Consider the following 17308-nt stretch of genomic DNA (forward strand, 5'->3'; position numbering starts at 1 on the left):
GTTTGTTTATATTTAGTCCATTAATTGTAATTCAATACATTGAAAAACTGCTGCTATTGATCACAATAAATACTTTCTTAACTGTTTACTTTGCATCCTCAGTATGTTAAATGTGAAGTTTAACAGGTTTTTATAAAGAAATATTGTTATGAAGTTCAAGAAGTTGTTTATTTTAATGTCTGTTTTCAGGTTTGTCATTGCGTTATGCGCGCCATTCGTGTAGTCAAAATCAGTCGACAGAACTTTCCTCCCCTCTGACTTTGCCTCAATCACACCCCTGGCTATAGTGTCATCCCAGATTACACTGTTCATTCCACACATGCTACTCAGGACGACACTTTCCTGCATTTGTGCTAAAAGGAGACATTCTTTAAACGAAAAAAACAATTAAAGTTGAAAGTGTTGTCAGGACTGTAGAGGTTAACCTGTGAAGACACTCTACTCACAGACATCAAGCCCCCTTTTGTCAGAGGGTGGCTAATAGATGAAATGATCTACTGTTTGTGTAAGGACTGTCAGTGATATTTCTTAATTATTTCTCGTTTTAGTTCATGGACCTTTTTGATGGTGACCAGTTTAGCAAGGCGGAGGATGTTCTTGAGGGCAAGTTTAGTTTCAAGGACGTTGCAGGGCTGCACGAGGCCAAGATTGAAGTCCAGGAGTTCATAGACTACATTAAAACACCAGAGAAGTTTGAGGTGCATAGGGCAAATATTGTTAGTCTAATAAGGGAGCATGCAAATATTGCCACTTTATTGAGGGGAACATTCAAATATTGTGACTTTAATATGTGAAAATGCAAATATTGTCTCTTTTTTATAATTGAACATGGAGATATTGTAAATTTAATAAGCGAAAATGCAAATATTGTCAATTTAAAAAGTTCAAATATTGTCACTTAACTAAGTGAACATGCAAGTATTAAAAGTTTAATATGTAAACACGCAAATGTTGTCACTTTAATAAGTGAACATGCATATATTGTCACTTTAATAAGTGAACATGCAAATATTGTCTGTTTATAAGTGAACATGCAAATATTGTATGTCTATAAGTTAACATGCAAATATTGTCTGTTTATAAGTAAATATTAAAATATTGTCTGTTTATAAGTAAATATGCAAATATTGTCTGTTTATACGTAAATATGCAAATATTGTCAGTTTAATAAGTGAACATACACTTATTGTCTGTTAAATAAGTGAACATGCATATATTGTCTGTTAAATAAGTGAGCATGCAAATGTTGTTGATTTGCTAAGTAAACATGCAAATAATGACACTTTAATAATTGAAAATGCTAAAAGTGTCACTTTACTACTTGAACCTGCTCATACTCTCACTTAAATAAGTAAATATGCAAATATGGTCAATTTTATAAGTGAACATACAAGTATTTTCTATGTAACAAGTGAGAATGCAAGTATTGTCAGTTTTATAAATGAACATGCTAATATTGTAATTTTACACGGTGAACATGCAAATATTGTAAATTAAATAAGTGAGCATGTACATATTGTGAATTTGTCTATTGAATAAGTCATCATGCAAATATTGTCAATTTAATAAGTGAACATTCAAATATTGTGACTTTAATAAGTGAACATGCAAATATTGTCTCTTTTTTATGCCCCTGAAGGGGGGCATATAATGATCGGACCGTCTGTCCATCTGTCTGTCTGTCGGTCGGTCTGTACTTCCGTCACACTTTGCGTTTAGGTTTCCATTTAGGTTTCAAAAATGCTCATAACTTTTATGTTGCTTTAGATAGCAACTTGATATTTGGCATGCATGTGTATCTCATGGAGCTGCACATTTTGAGTGTTGAAAGGTCAAGGTCATCCTTCAAGGTCAAAGTTCAAATATATGGCTTCAAAACAGCGCAGAAGGGGTCATTGTGTTTCTGACAAACACATTTCTTGTTATAATTGAACATGGAAATAGTGTAAATTTAATAAGTGAAAATGCAAATATTGTCAATTTAAAAAGTGAACATGGAAATATTGTTATTTTTTCAAGTGCACATTAAAAATATTGTCAGTTAAAAAAGGAAAAAATGCAAATATAGTCAGTTTAATTAGTGAACATTAACAGTAATATATATAAATGTAGGCATGTTATCACCTTTTTAACTGACTTTGTATGTGGTCTCAATTATCAGTAGATGTATTCTGTATTCTCAAAGCTCGTTTTGGAAACCTTAATGTTTTTATATGAAAAATAATCTGTTATTGTTTGATTTGAACTGTGCTTATTGACTCTCATATGTACTGGTAACAATTAAGAAATTTAAATAATAGGTATGATGGTTGCTATTACAGGTTTTTCCATCTTAGAAAATGGCCGTTTTTCACATTTTTGAGAAGTTTGGGGCTCAAATTTGCACATTTTGTTAGAGTTTGTGACTCATTTTTCACAACTTTGAGAAGTTTGCGACTCAGATGTTCACAATTTGGAAAAGTTTGCAACTCATTTTTTTCACATATTGAGGGGAGCCATGATCACTTCAAATAGGCAAAAAAGCCCTGATAATAAAACAGTGTTTGTTATACAGCCATGATCATTGGAGTTGTTTCTGTTCTGTAGGAGATAGGAGCACGGACGCCCAAGGGAGCCCTATTGTTGGGCCCGCCAGGATGTGGTAAAACACTTTTAGGGAAAGCATTGGCAGGAGAATGTGGTGTTCCATTCTACTATGCTGCCGGCTCAGAATTTCTCAAGATGATTGGAGGTAGGTTTTGGACTTGCCTCTGGGAATGTCTATTGTTACACAGCTGAATTACAATTGGGAAAGTGCTGGGCCAATCAAAATTGGGTATTGTTTATGAGGCTAAACAATTATCTTACCTGTTTGGTGAAAAGGTTCTTTGTAATTAATGATTAATTACAATATGAATGTAAAGGGGTTATAATTTTTCATTAAATTTTGCTTTAATGTTTCTTTTGTTGAATTTGAAGATCATTCAGACTCTGTAATGATACTGAATAATACTGAGACATGAATGTGTTATATTGTTTTTGGTCTGTCTGTCTGGTCTGGTCTGGTCTGGTCTGGTCTGGTCCGGTCTGGTCTGGTCTGGTTTTGTGACCGGTCTTTGTCTGTCCGTCCACATTTGTTCGTAAACACTCTAGAAGCCACATTTATTTTCCGATTTTCATGAAACTTCGTCAGAAGCTTCGTCCCAATGAAATCTCGGTCGAGTTCGAAACTGGGTCGTGCCGGGTCAAAAACTAGGTCACTAGGTCAAAAAAAGGAAAAACTTGTAAACACTGTAGAAGTCACATTTCATGCCCAATCTTCATGTAACTTTTTCAAAATGTTTGTCTTAATGATATGTTAGTTGAGTTTAAAAGTGGTTCTGGTCCGTTGAAAAACATGGCCCCCAGTGGGCGGGGCAGTTTTCCTTATTTGGCTATAGAGAAACCTTGTAAACACTCTAAAAGTCACAATTTTTGCCCAATCATCATGAAAGTTGGTCAAAACATTGGTTTTATTGATTTTTCGGACGAGTTCAAAAATGGTCCAGATCTGTGAAAAAACATGGCCGCCAGTGGGCAGGGCATTTTTCTCTATATGTATATAGTGAAAACATGTGAACACTCTAGAAGTCACATTTTTGGCCCAATTTTCATGAAATTTGGTCAGAACATATGTTTTCTTGACATGAGAGTTTAGTTCGAAAATGGTTCCAGTCCGTTGAAAAACATGGTTGCCAGGGGGACGGGCAGTTTTCCTTATATTTATATAGTAAAAAGGCTTGTAAACAATCATGAATTAAGGTCATGTAACATGCGAGATAACTCTTCTAAATATTGCATTTAAGTTTACAGTAGTTACTCCCCTTTCACTATTAATGTTTTAATAATAATACAGTGTATTTTCTAGAGGGCACAGTTCTTTTCCGATCTTCATGAAACTTGGTCAGAAGCTTTGTTCCAATGATATCTCAGTCAAGTTCGAAACTGGGTCATGCTGGGTCAAAAACTAGGTCACTAGGTCAAAAAAAAAGAAAAACCTTGTAAACACTGTAGAAGTCACATTTCATGTCCAATCTTCATGAAACTTTGTCAAAATGTTTGTCTTAATGATATGTTGGTTGAGTTCAAAAGTGGTTCTGGTCTGTTGAAAAACATGGCCGCCAGTGGGCGGGGCAGTTTTTCTTATTTGGCTATAGAGATACCTTGTAAACACTCTAAGAGGCCACATTTTTTGTCCAATCTTCATGAAACTTGGTCAGAAGATTTGTCCCAATGATATCTCCATGGAGTTGGAAACTGGGTCATGCTGGATCAAAAACTAGGTCTCTAGGTCAAAAAAAAAGAAAAACCTTGAAAACACGGTAGAAGTCTCATTTCATGTCCAATCTTCATGTAACTTTGTCAAATTGTTTGTCTTAATGATATGTTGGTTGAGTTCAAAAGTTGTTCTGGTCCATTGAAAAACATGGCCCCAGTGGGCAGGGCAGTTTTCCTTATTTGGCTATAGAGAAACCTTGTAAACTCACTAGAAGTCACAATTTTTGCTCAATCATCATGAAATTTGGACAAAACATTGGTTTTATTGATATCTCGGAAGAGTTCGAAAATGGTCCAGATCGGTGAAAAACATGGCCGCCAGTGGGCGGAGCATTTTTCTCTATATGTATATAGTGAAAACATGTGAACACTCTAGAAGTTACATTTTGGCCCAATTTTCATGAAATTTGGTCAGAACATTTGTTTCCTTGATACGAGAGTTGAGTTAAAAAATGGTTCGGTCAGTTGAATAACATGGCTGCCGGGGGGGGGGGGGCAGTTTTCTTATATTTATATAGTAAAAAAAGCTTGTGAACACTCTAGAAGTCACATTTTTTGCCCAATCATCATGAAACTTGGTGAAATGATTGGTTTTGTATATATTTTAGATGAGTTCGCAAATGGTCCCGATCGGTCAAAAAACATGGCCACCAGGGGGGCAGTTTTGCTTATGTGACTAGAGAGAAACCTTGTGATGGAACACTTTAGAAGTCTCATTTTTTGCCTAATCATTGTGAAACTTAGTCAATACATTTGTTTTATTGATTTCTCGGACAAGTTGGAAAATGGCTCAGATCGGTGAAACACACTTTAGCTCACCTGATTGCTCATGTGAGGTTTTAGAATTGGTCTTTGTCCGCCATCCGTTTGTCCACATTTGGTTTGTAAACACTTTAGCATTCACACTTCTCAAGCATTCTTAATGAAAGTTGCTGAAAGATCTCAGTCAAGTTTGATAATGAGCAAAATCACATAATTAATGCCATAATTATTGTCCTTAGATTGTCCAAATTTTCATTATATTATACAAAATCCTTGTAAACACTCTAGAGGTCACAATTTTGTTTCACATTTTATGAATCTTGGTTGAAGTATTTATTTTTGTAAGCAAAGTTTGATGTTTGGTAAGGGGGGTCAACTCAAAATATAGGTCACCAGGTAAAATCTTATAAAAACAAAAACACTCCATACGCCAGAGTTTTGGTTCAATAATGATGACACATGACCAGGATGTTTGTCTGGACAATATCTAGGTCAAGTTTGACGTTTGGTAAAGATTAAATGAACCGACTCCTGTCAGGTGAGCGAACTAGGGCCATCTTGGCCTTCTTGTTTATATATAGTATACAATGTTGCATTCACAATTCATTATCATATGCTTGTTCCATTCAAATTTGTATATGCAATCAGAGAGAAATAACATTCAGTATGTCAACCAGTTAAAAACATTTATAGACTTACACAGAATCCTTTGTATACTGGGCTGAAAATAATGATTAACTGATTTTTTTTAACCAGGTTTTCCGAAGGAAAAAACTGGTTATTAGATTGGCGAATGCGGGCGGGCTGGCTGGCGGGCTGGTGGAATAAGCTTGTCCGGGCCATAACTATGTCGTTCATTGTCAGATTTTAAAATCATTTGGCACATTTGTTCACCATCATCGGACGGTGTGTCGCGCGAAATAATTACGTCGATATCTCCAAGGTCAAGGTCACACTTTGAGTTCAAAGGTCAAAAATGGCCATAAATAAGCTTGTCCGAGCCATAACTATGTCGTTCATCGTCAGATTTTAAAATCATTTGGCACATTTGTTCACCATCATTGGACGGTGTGTCGCGCGAAATAATTACGTCGATATCTCCAAGGTCAAGGTCACACTTTGAGTTCAAAGGTCAAAAATGGCCATAAATGAGCTTGTCCTGGCCATAACTATGTCATTCATTGTGAGATTTTAAAATCATTTGGCACATTTGTTCACCATCATGGGACGGTGTGTCCCACGAAAGAATCACGTCAATATCTCCAATGTCAAGGTCGCCACGACTAAAAATAGATTTTACAAAAAAAAAAAAAATTACAAAGGGGGTTAATTTTTTTTGGTCATTTCAAAAGTTCAGTTTGAGTTTTCTCCCTTTATCAGATTTTTTTTTCACAATGAAAACCTGGTTTTGTGACAATTTTGTCCCTTGTTCTAGTTTTAACCTGATCAGACACACATTTGTGTGTACAATACTTAACAATTTGTGAAGATGAGGACTTATGGACACTTTCCACTTTTCTGGAATTTTTCGTTAGCCTCTAATAAATACAAATTTAGTTTAGGTGCATTGTTGTCCCTGATTAGCCTGTGTGCACTGCACAGGCTCATCTGGGATGACGCTTTACACACATGCATTAAGCCCATTTCATCCAGAACGTGGCTCAATTTATTTTAGGTATGGGAGCAGCAAAAGTGCGAAAGCTGTTCAGAGAGGCGAGAGAGGATGCTCCCTGTATCATATTTATTGACGAGGTGGATGCCATTGGGAAGAAACGCGCTTCAGGGACCTCAGATATTGGATCGTAAGATTCGACTGATGCTTAAATCAAAATTATCAAATCATTGCATGGCATTGTCCTGCCTTTTGAAAAAATGCATCTGTATTTTTTTTGAAATTTTCAGAAAAAAGAAGAGTAATGTATTGGTTTGTAAGATAACAATTTTTAACCAGGTTTTCCGAAGGAAAAAACTGGTTATTAGATTGGCGAATGCGGGCGGGCTGGCTGGCTGGCTGGCGGGCTGGCTGGCTGGCGGGCTGGCGGAATAAGCTTGTCCGGGCCATAACTATGTCGTTCATTGTCAGATTTTAAAATCATATGGCACATTTGTTCACCATCATTGGACGGTGTGTCGCGCGAAATAATTACGTCGATATCTCCAAGGTCAAGGTCACACTTTGAGTTCAAAGGTCAAAAATGGCCATAAATGAGCTTGTCCGAGCCATAACTATGTCGTTCATCGTCAGATTTTAAAATCATTTGGCACATTTGTTCACCATCATGGGACGGTGTGTCGCGCAAAATAATTACGTCGATATCTCCAAGGTCAAGGTCACACTTTGAGTTCAAAGGTCAAAAATGGCCATAAATGAGCTTGTCCTGGCCATAACTATGTCATTCATTGTGAGATTTTAAAATCATTTGGCACATTTGTTCACCATCATGGGACGGTGTGTCCCACGAAAGAATCACGTCAATATCTCCAATGTCAAGGTCGCCACGACTAAAAATAGATTTAAAAAAAAAAAAAAACTTACAAAGGGGGTTAATTTTTTTTGGTCATTTCAAAAGTTCAGTTTGAGTTTTCTCCCTTTATCAGATTTTTTTTTCACAATGAAAACCTGGTTTTGTGACAATTTTGTCCCTTGTTATTCTATTTGTTCACTGTATGGTATATATTCTATTTTATTTTATGCTTTCCGGTGGTTTACAGAGAAATATCAGTAAAATAAAATTGGTATTTGACTGTTTTAAACAGTGAAAAATAACAGTGAAAAATATCGATATTTTTCACTGTTTTACTGTGAAATGACGTCATATTTTCGACGAAATGACGTCATAAATCCAGCGAAATAATCCAGTAAAACTCTTTTACAATGTAAAATAACAGTCAAAAAAGCATAAAATAAAAAGAAAATTTGTTGGATTCGATGGAATATCGAATTGAATTCACTCGTGATCATAAAAATACATATTTTATATGATCACTCGTGAAATAAAATCGATATTCCAGTGAATCCAACAAATATCCTCTATATCTTCACTACAAGGTAGGAAAATATATTAGGTAGCTTTCGATTTTCGTACTTTCTCATATATTAAAAACCATACAAAAAATTATTAAACAAATATAATATAATGTAAGCTTAAGTTGTTTGGATAAAAAATCGTGTGTTATTAATGATCTCAAAAAATTAAAAAAGTCAACATGCATGACTTAGAAAATTGATTAATGATAAATAAACAAGCATATAATATTGGTAGATTTTTACCCATCTATTTATAGTGTTCTGTACACAGCAATATACCATGAGTACTTGCTTAACTCAAAATGGCACAAAGAAATTGTTGTTATTGACTTTTTATCATGCTTTGCAATCAGTAATACCTATCATAAGACAGTCCTTTTCTTGGCGTATGTACACGTTTGTTAAGTGGACCGATTCCCAAAGTGAAATGGTACAAAAAAATCCAAAATTCGAAAAACAATCCAAATTTAAAACAATAAATTTGTATTTGAAATAAGTGTCTTAGGATTATTATATCTCAATTTTATTTAAATAACATTTAACAAAGTATATATCTATAATATTTATGTTTTTGTGCATATAATTTTAATTTTTGTGAAGAGTTATTTAAATACATTTTCCAAATTAGTGGACTATTCGCGGGAAAAATATTCCAAATACCGCAAGTTGCACATATCACACGGTGCTGTTAACCCTTTGCATGCTGGGAAATTTGTCGTCTGCTAAAATTTTGTCTGCTTAATTTCTAAAATTAGCATTTTCTTCGATTTTTTTCAAAGAATATTATAAGAATAGCAAACAGTTTGGATACTGATGAGACGTCACATTCTGTGGCGTCTCATCTGGATCTAAACTGTTTGCAAATGCCTTAAAAATTCGGTTCCAGCACTGAAGAGTTAATGTTTCTCTCTTGTGTGCCAGTGGGGCGGAGACGGACGCCGATCAGACACTGAACCAGCTCCTGGCGGAGATGGACGGAATGAAGACCACACAGGGGGTGATTGTCATAGCAGCCACCAACAGGGCTGACACACTTGATAAGGTACTGTGAAATGGCTGTCTAACATATCTGTAGCCTCACACTGCAGTTTTATATCACTTTCAGGAGTTTTCTGCTACGTAAAAAGGGTCATGAAAGGGCCAGACATAAAAGTGGGCCTTTAAAAAGCAGATACAATGTCAAACCTGGCACTTGATGTATTATAGACTCCCTGTGGAAACACGAGACTTAAAGGGATCTTTTCACGCTTTGGTAAATTGACAAAATTGAAAAAAGTTGTTTCAGATTCGTAAGTTTTCGTTTTAGTTATGATATTTGTGAGGAAACAGTAATACTGAATATTAACCATGCTCTAATATAGCCATTATATGCATCTTTTGACGATTTTAAAACCTAAAAATTATAAAGCGTTGCAACGCGAAACGATTGAATAATTTGGAGAGTTCTGTTTTTGTCGTTAAATTTTGTGAAACTTCGAAGATTGCTTATATAAGGTATAAAATACGTCAAGTATGTGTACTCGGCGGAATAGCTCAGTAGGCTAAAGCGTTTTTACTTCAGGACTCTGGCAGGACTCCAGGGGTCACTGGTTCGAAACCTGCTCCGGGCAATGTTCTTTTCCTTTTTTTAATGTTTTTCTTGATTTTTTACTGGAGCTTTTACGATCCAATGTTTACATTTATCAATATAAAGCATTTAATGAATAAGTTAAAAAAATGCCAAAATCTGTGAAAAGGCCCCTTTAATGCATGTGCATGAAGTGTTGCTCAAGACTAGCCTGTGCAGTCTGAATAGGAGGTAAATCAGTAACAAAGCTTTCTGCTTTAATTGATTTTTTTTTGTTAAAAGGGAAGTGTTTTCAAGAGACATATTTAGTTAAAGTGATAAGTGCAGACTGCACAGGCTTATCTAGGACGAAATCTTATGCACATGCCTGAAGCCCAATTTTCTCCAGAAAGAGGCTCATTCCTTTACTACTGGTAACGTGTTTCAGGCATTAATGCGTCCAGGTCGGTTTGACCGGCACATCACCATAGACCTTCCCACAATGAAGGAACGTGTGGAGCTGTTTGAGCTGTATCTGAGGAAGCTGAAACTGAGCCTGCCTGTGTCGTCCCTGGCGCCCCGGCTCGCCCAGCTCACACCCAGAATGAGTGGTAATCATGGCAACGATTTTGATTCTCCTTTAGAAACATTTGAGCTTTGTTCTGGGAACACCTGGTTTAATTCATGTGCGTTTAGTTTTGTCCCTGGTTAGCCTGTGCAGTCTGAACAGGCTAATCAAGGACGATACTTTTTGCTTTTTGATTGTATTTTTTCATTGGAAGCAAGTCTCTTCTTCGCAAAAGTCTAGTATATGTAGAAAGTTTTGTCCTGGACTGCACTAGCTAATCTGGAGCAACACTTTGCACACTTGCTTTAAACCTTTTTCCCTAGAACGAGGCACAATTTATCTACCAATCCAGTCGTAGACTTAATAATAAACAAAAGAAAATAAAAAAATAGTGGTTACAATCGCAGCACTTGATCTTCCAGAAAACACATATTTGCTTATCCATTTAATTTTGAAGACATAACAGTTATGAAAAAAGTAAACACAGCTTAACCCATTTGTGAAATGAAGTATAAGGTTAATATCTCCATGTTTTTATTTAAGGTCATTAGGAAATAATGCTACATGAACTGTGATATGAAAAGCTCACATTGAGAATGAATGGCATCTGTTACGTAACCATCACCATTCAATTAATCCCCCTTGCAATTGTTATTTATCATCCCATTTGTGCGCTTAAAACTACAGAATAGACTCAAGTGAAATGCTACTTATGTCACTAACAAATCATCCTTTATAAAATGTGATATTAAAAGTGAGATTCTGGGCACTAGTTTAATTTATGATCGAAGTAGGCTTGTTGCTTATTTTACTGTACTATCCAAAAACAATAATAACATTGTATACACCTATTAAGTTTTCAGACTATGAAAAATGTTAAAAAAAACTTAGTTTCTGCGAAATTGTATACTTACAAATTTCACAGCATGCATGTGTCTGAATATTTAGAGACAGAATGATAAATGTGTAGTCATGATGCAAATTTTGTATAATGGTTTTTACTGAATGGATTTGATCAGTTCTTGCTAAATACTATTCCCTATATTTGATTTAATATTTGATTATTTATTTAATTTTTATTCCATTCTATGAATCTTTGCAATTTATTATCCCCCGCCATAGGCGGAGGGATATTGTTTTGGCGTTGTCCGTCTTTCCGTTCGTTGGGAGCCATGTCTTGGAAGTGCATTGGCGGATTTCATTGAAACTTGGTATGTGTATTTATGGATAAGAGGATAATGCACGCCAAATGGCATTGTACACAATCTGTTAATAACAGAGTTATGGCCTTTTGTATCTTGAAAAAATGCTTTTTTGTGTGTCCGGAGCCATTTCTTGGAAGTGCTTTGGCAGATTTCATTGAAACTTGGTATGAGTATATATATGGATAAGAGAATGATGCTGACCAAAATGGCATTGTACATTATCTGTTAATAAAGGAGTTATTGCCCTTTGTATCTTGAAAAAATGCTTTTTGAGTGTCAAATAGTACACTTTTGTGTCAAGAAGCATATTGGCGGGGGATATCAATTCAACAAATTTGCTTGTTTAAAATCATTTCATGCATTCAAATTATTTTTACATAATCTTACATCAAAGCTGCATTTTCTCTCCATCAAGTTGAAAGATACACATCCTGTTTAATATAAATCTGCAATTGATTTAACAATGATATTTTTTTTTCTGTTCTTGAATTTTCATCTTAATTTCATTCAAAAGTTGCATTTGTCACTCAAATGTTCACAAGATTATCATAATTGGCAATAATTAACATCATACCATCATTCCATTTAGTCTAAAAGTGCAAGTTTGAGGAAACTTAGTAAAGTTTTATTAACAATCCACTGGTTTTATGAACATAATCCTGTTGTAAAAACACACGTTCATGGTGAAACGGTATTAATGCAAACTGGTTGGAATTATGATAAAATAAATATTTATTGTTTGAAAATTTAGAGTCATTCATTATAGGTGAAAATGTGGCTGTCCGAAAAATATACATTGGTTCAACAAATAATTATTTGGGCCAAAAAGTAGGATGTCCGAAAAATGTGAGTGTTCAAACACATCAGTAATTATGGTAGTAGGTTATGTGCTTTGGAAATATACCCTTAGCCATTCATATGAAAGCTTGACTGTTTAACAGGTGCAGACATAGCCAACATTTGCAATGAGGCAGCCATCCATGCTGCCAGAGAGATGAAGAAACACGTCCATGCATCTGACTTAAACTACGCCTGCGAGAGAGTTATAGCAGGTTAACAAATCTAAGCCCATGGTTTACTCACCCCATTCATTATCACAAGCAAAACATGGCTCAACATAAACGGTTGTCTGATTGACCCTTGCAAGTAAACGTTGGGTAAGGGCAAGTTATTTTTTAATCTAGTTGTCCGCCCAGGCAAGTGTAAAAAAGAACAAAGAAAAACGCGTGTTTCTGTGGTTAAATAGTACAAATAATCAATAATAATAAAAGTATGTATTCCCCTATGCACAAACCTGTTTACTTTTCAGTAGCTCAAGTAGTAGATTGTATATTTGGGCAAGTGGAATTTTTGAAAAAGCTCATTATGAATACACATTTATGACTGAAATTTCTTTAAATAAAAAGGTTATGCAAAATATCAAAGAAAATAAATAAAGTAATTTACAGATAATAGAAGTCATAGTTTTGAGGTTCGTACTTAAAATTTATTCTTCTTGCCCTAAAGTTGCATTGTCTCGTAAATGTCTTGTTCAAAAGTTAAATATAATGAGTTAAATAAGTGATTAGGTGGTGAGGTGGTCGAGTGGTAACACTCTGGTCTACCATTCCAGAGGTCCCCGGTTCAAATCCTGGCCGGGGCACTGGACATTTCAGAAATGCTTCAAGTGTTTCCCACCCAACTAGAGATGTACTGGTATGAAACCCAGGTAATTCTCGCGTGTATCGGTGCTATACACTGAGCTCGTAAAAGAACCAAGGTATCTATTCGCTAAGAGCTAGGGTATCGCACCCGGATTCCTTGTATCCCAATACTGTCTCTTCTGCTTGCTGTCTCTTCAGCAAAAACCAAAGGACCCCATTGGAAATAAGTGCTTGCACTTTCATGGGTTATCCTTGACCGCAAGGTCAAAATAAATAAATACATACATTACAAACTATAAATGTGTTTCATGAGTTTGAAATATTTGCTTTTTATGTCATCCAAAATGACTTTGATTTCCAAAGAGAAATTTGTGATGCAAATTACTATGGAATCCTTTTGCATAAAGTACTTTTTAGAGAAACATTGTATTAGGCTAGATCCTTTATAAATATTATAGCTTGGTCCTATGTCTGCTCGCTGTCACATTTCGTTTAAAATGAAAATATGGACCATGTTGTTATTGATCATGCTTATACACTAATTAAATCAAATTATTACTTTTTAATTTATGAGGGAATCAAGTTATAGTCTGTCTCTGTACATGGCTTTGAATGGGAGGAGTCCTATATTTAAATAGCCATTCTTTCAATAAACAGAAATATCCACTTCCACAGAATAGTACCATACACAGTTTTTTACTCATTGGTGCTGTTTAGCTATACATTCTTATAAATGAGCGTTATACCGGTAAACTAGGCTTCATGCATGTGCATAAAATGTCAACCTCAGAGCTATAGATAACAAGCGTATTTGCGTTATTACGCAATTAAAATGACCAAAAACGTAATTAAATTCAAAATAAAGCGTACAAAAACGCTTATACAAATTTAATAACGTAATTCCCTTAAAAAACCTTGTATCACGAAACGCAATTCTAACGAACACCGCACATTTTTTAGACTGGTTATTTTGCGTACACAAATGTACCCGATAGTTCATATGCCGTCCTATGAAGAAAAGAAGGCAGTCTTTCCAGCGGTTATCAATCTTTGGGGTATTGTTGTAATTATTCGTAGACCTGTCTGATTTCTACTTTCATTTCCAAGGTATAAATCTCAAAATGACCTGAAAACGGAGTGCATCGCTTTGAACAGCCATAACTTCATCAATTGTGCAGGGATTTTCACGAACTTGGTCTTATTCAACGCAAAAATGAATGAACTTTGATCAGAAATTCAGTAATTGTTTCTTGTTATGTACAGGTACCTTTTTGAATTCCATTTGTATAAATAATATAGTAACCTTAGTAGATTTTTATTATATTATATATGCCATTCCCTAAATTACCCAATTGAGTTTAAAACCGGTGTTAAAAAACCCAATTAAGCTCAAAGTAGGGTGTGAATTTTTTTGCTAATTATTGAATTTACAAAAACCCTATTGTCAAAAACAGGGGGTGAATTACCCAATATACCCCAAAAGTTATCTATAGCCCTGCAACCTATATGAGCCCATGCTGTAGCACAGGGTAATCACGGACAACATTTTCTGCTTTTAACAGAACTTTTCCTCATAACAAACATTCAGTCTATGCAGAAAGTGTCATCCCTGATAAGTCTCTGTGGACTGCAAGATTAATCTGGGATGACACTTTACGCATATGCATTAAGGCCAGTTTTCTCGTAACAAGGCTCATATTTACCGATTTCGATTGTTGCCAGGTCAGCCAAAGCTGTCCAATCCTGTATCCATCCCTGAAAGGAAGGTGATAGCCTATCATGAGGCAGGTCACGTACTGGTTGGCTGGCTGCTCGAGCACACAGATGCCTTGCTCAAGGTACAAACCGCATTAGAAATGTAAAAATGTAAAATCGCAAACAATAGCATTTTTTTTTTCAAAATTGCCTAATTTATGAAGATAATGTTTTTTCTTGGCACTGTTAACTAAATAAACAAAATCAAAGCTTTATTGGATTTCATAGTAGTTATACAAGTTTCGAGCGAGCATTTTTTAGTTTATGTCAAGTGTTGTTTGGTATGTACTGTCCTGTAATGTACTAGCTTTTCTCCGTTAATAAACTAGCATATGGTGAGAACATAGAGAATACTAGGTTAGCGTTGAATGCAGAGAAGTTTATGTTGCGAGGCTTAGAATGCTGGGAGCGGGAGCCTTGGCGAGCGCTTTCGGTGTTCGAGCCGAGCAACATAAACTTCTCTGTATTCAACGCTAATCCTAGTATTCTATTTATCCCATTTGATTTTTTTTTCAACGTGACATTTAACATAAATAGATCTCATAACCTTTACAATAATTTTAATTTATTCGTAAAAGCGCTTAAAATATAACAAATGTAACCATGCGTAGTGATATAAATGTATTTGTTCAGGTACGCAAAATAGTCTTAAAAAAATCACACACAAACTGTAAAACGAGAAAAAAAATCACCATATGCCTCAATTTAATTTTATGCAGCATGCAAATTGTAACACATTATGACTGCGAAAAGAAGATTTTACTTTAATATAATTCATTTTATTTTCGAAAGAAAATGATAAAAATCTAATATGGCAGCGATTGCTCCTGACAAAATGATGTTGATGTCAACATACATGTACATGTAGATTTACACACAGAGTTGTTCTAAACATAAATTATCAAAAGAACTATACTCTCCTTATTTTTTATTTTTGATGGCGTCTAGATCAAGCCTTCACATCATGTAGTTTGTTACCCAACACAAGATAATTCGTCATAATTCTATTAATTTTTGAAACACTTGTTGCAAACGGGTTATTATCCCCACCGAAAAACTTTTCGGAGGGATATAGTAATTGGTCCTGTCCGTCCGAAACTTTGATCGGAGCATGACTCCAAATCTATTTTAACTAAGAATATAAACAGATGGCAACTAGGAGAAGTGCAGTGACCAAGAACCATAACTCTATCTACCTTAGTTTTTAATTATCTCCCCTTTTATATAACTTGTAAGAAAATTTTTGTCCGAAGCATAACTCTAAATATACTAAAGCGATTTACTTGAAACTTAAAATATAAATAGATGGCATCTAGGAGAAGTGCAGTGACCAAGAACCACAACTCTATCTACCTTTGTTTTTGATTTATCTCCCCTTTTATAGAATTTTAAAGTAAATTTTTGTCTGGAGCATAACTCTAAATCTACTGAAGGGATTTACTTGAAACTTGAAATATAAACAGATGGCAAGTAGGAAAAGTGCAGTGACTAAGAACCATAACTCTATCTACCTAAGTTTTTTAATTATCTCCCCTTTTATATAACTTTAAAGTAAATTTTTGTCCGGAGCATAAGTCTAAATCTACTAAAGGGATTTACTTGAAACTTGAAATATAAACAGGTGGCAACTAGGAGAAGTGCAGTGACCAAGAACCATAACTCTATCTACCTTAGTTTTTGAATTATCTCCCCTTTATATAATTTTAAAGTAAAGTTTTGTCCAGAGCATTACTCTCAATCTACTGAAGGGATTTACTTGAAACTTGAAATATAAACAGATGGCAAGTAGGAGAAGTGCAGTGACTAACAACCATAACTATATCTACCTTAGCGTTTGAATTATCTCTCTTTATTTAATTTCAAAGTAAATTTTTGTCCAGAGCATAATGAATTATCTCCCTTTATTTGTTATTACATACATTATTCTACTCTCTAAAACAAATGTTGTCATACAAGCAAACACATTTCGGCGGTGATTTGGTACTGTGACAAGCTCTTGTTCTTACTGAATAGACTTTCTTTGATAAAATAACAAAGACAAAGTTTATTCATCAAAGAAAATACCCTTACGTTTTCTTACATCCAAAAGCAAAACAATTCGAATAGACTACTGAACCAAAATACACACCCATCAATATGTTATACACACACAATTTCACATCCAAATTTGCTCGCTCATTCTGAACATCAATTACACGAATAAGCTAGATCTACATGTAGATCTTAATCCCTCGTCTCCCTGGTTCCATCCAAGGTAAGTAGTCCATAGAATATGCACTTCATATTATAATTACATCCAGGATAAATGTACATGGAAAAAATTTGCGTCTCCAATATTTTATTCCCAGACATCGCATACTAGTTTTGTGTACACCAGAAGATGACATCACATATTTTTGGAAAATGACGCAATAAGTATGTAATTTTATGACAGCATCAATCAGCTGATTCATTATACGGATGGCGAAAAATTATGTCCCTTGACTAGATTTAAAGGTTAAAGGT

The 17308-nt window shown here is 35.0% G+C and overlaps 2 protein-coding genes across 7 annotated transcripts in view; one reads left to right on the top strand and one right to left on the bottom strand.

Annotated features, from left to right (window-relative positions):
• Positions 1–17308, top strand: part of LOC127843628 (paraplegin-like) — a 298425-nt gene that overhangs the window by 264028 nt on the left and 17089 nt on the right. For 2 of the 3 annotated variants that reach the window (XM_052373323.1, XM_052373322.1), the window contains exons 9-15: positions 549–698; positions 2587–2731; positions 6734–6860; positions 9008–9128; positions 10081–10243; positions 12347–12457; positions 14771–14886. The exons of the other annotated variant lie outside the window; for it this stretch is intronic. In XM_052373323.1, the coding sequence (XP_052229283.1) occupies positions 549–698; positions 2587–2731; positions 6734–6860; positions 9008–9128; positions 10081–10243; positions 12347–12457; positions 14771–14886 (933 nt within the window). The remainder of the gene's footprint in view (positions 1–548; positions 699–2586; positions 2732–6733; positions 6861–9007; positions 9129–10080; positions 10244–12346; positions 12458–14770; positions 14887–17308) is intronic. 3 annotated transcript variants of the gene reach the window in all.
• Positions 1–17308, bottom strand: part of LOC127843626 (5-oxoprolinase-like) — a 298491-nt gene that overhangs the window by 197872 nt on the left and 83311 nt on the right. The window lies entirely within an intron of this gene.

Source organism: Dreissena polymorpha, chromosome 9 (assembly GCF_020536995.1).
Source record: "Dreissena polymorpha isolate Duluth1 chromosome 9, UMN_Dpol_1.0, whole genome shotgun sequence".
NCBI lineage: Eukaryota > Metazoa > Mollusca > Bivalvia > Myida > Dreissenidae > Dreissena > Dreissena polymorpha.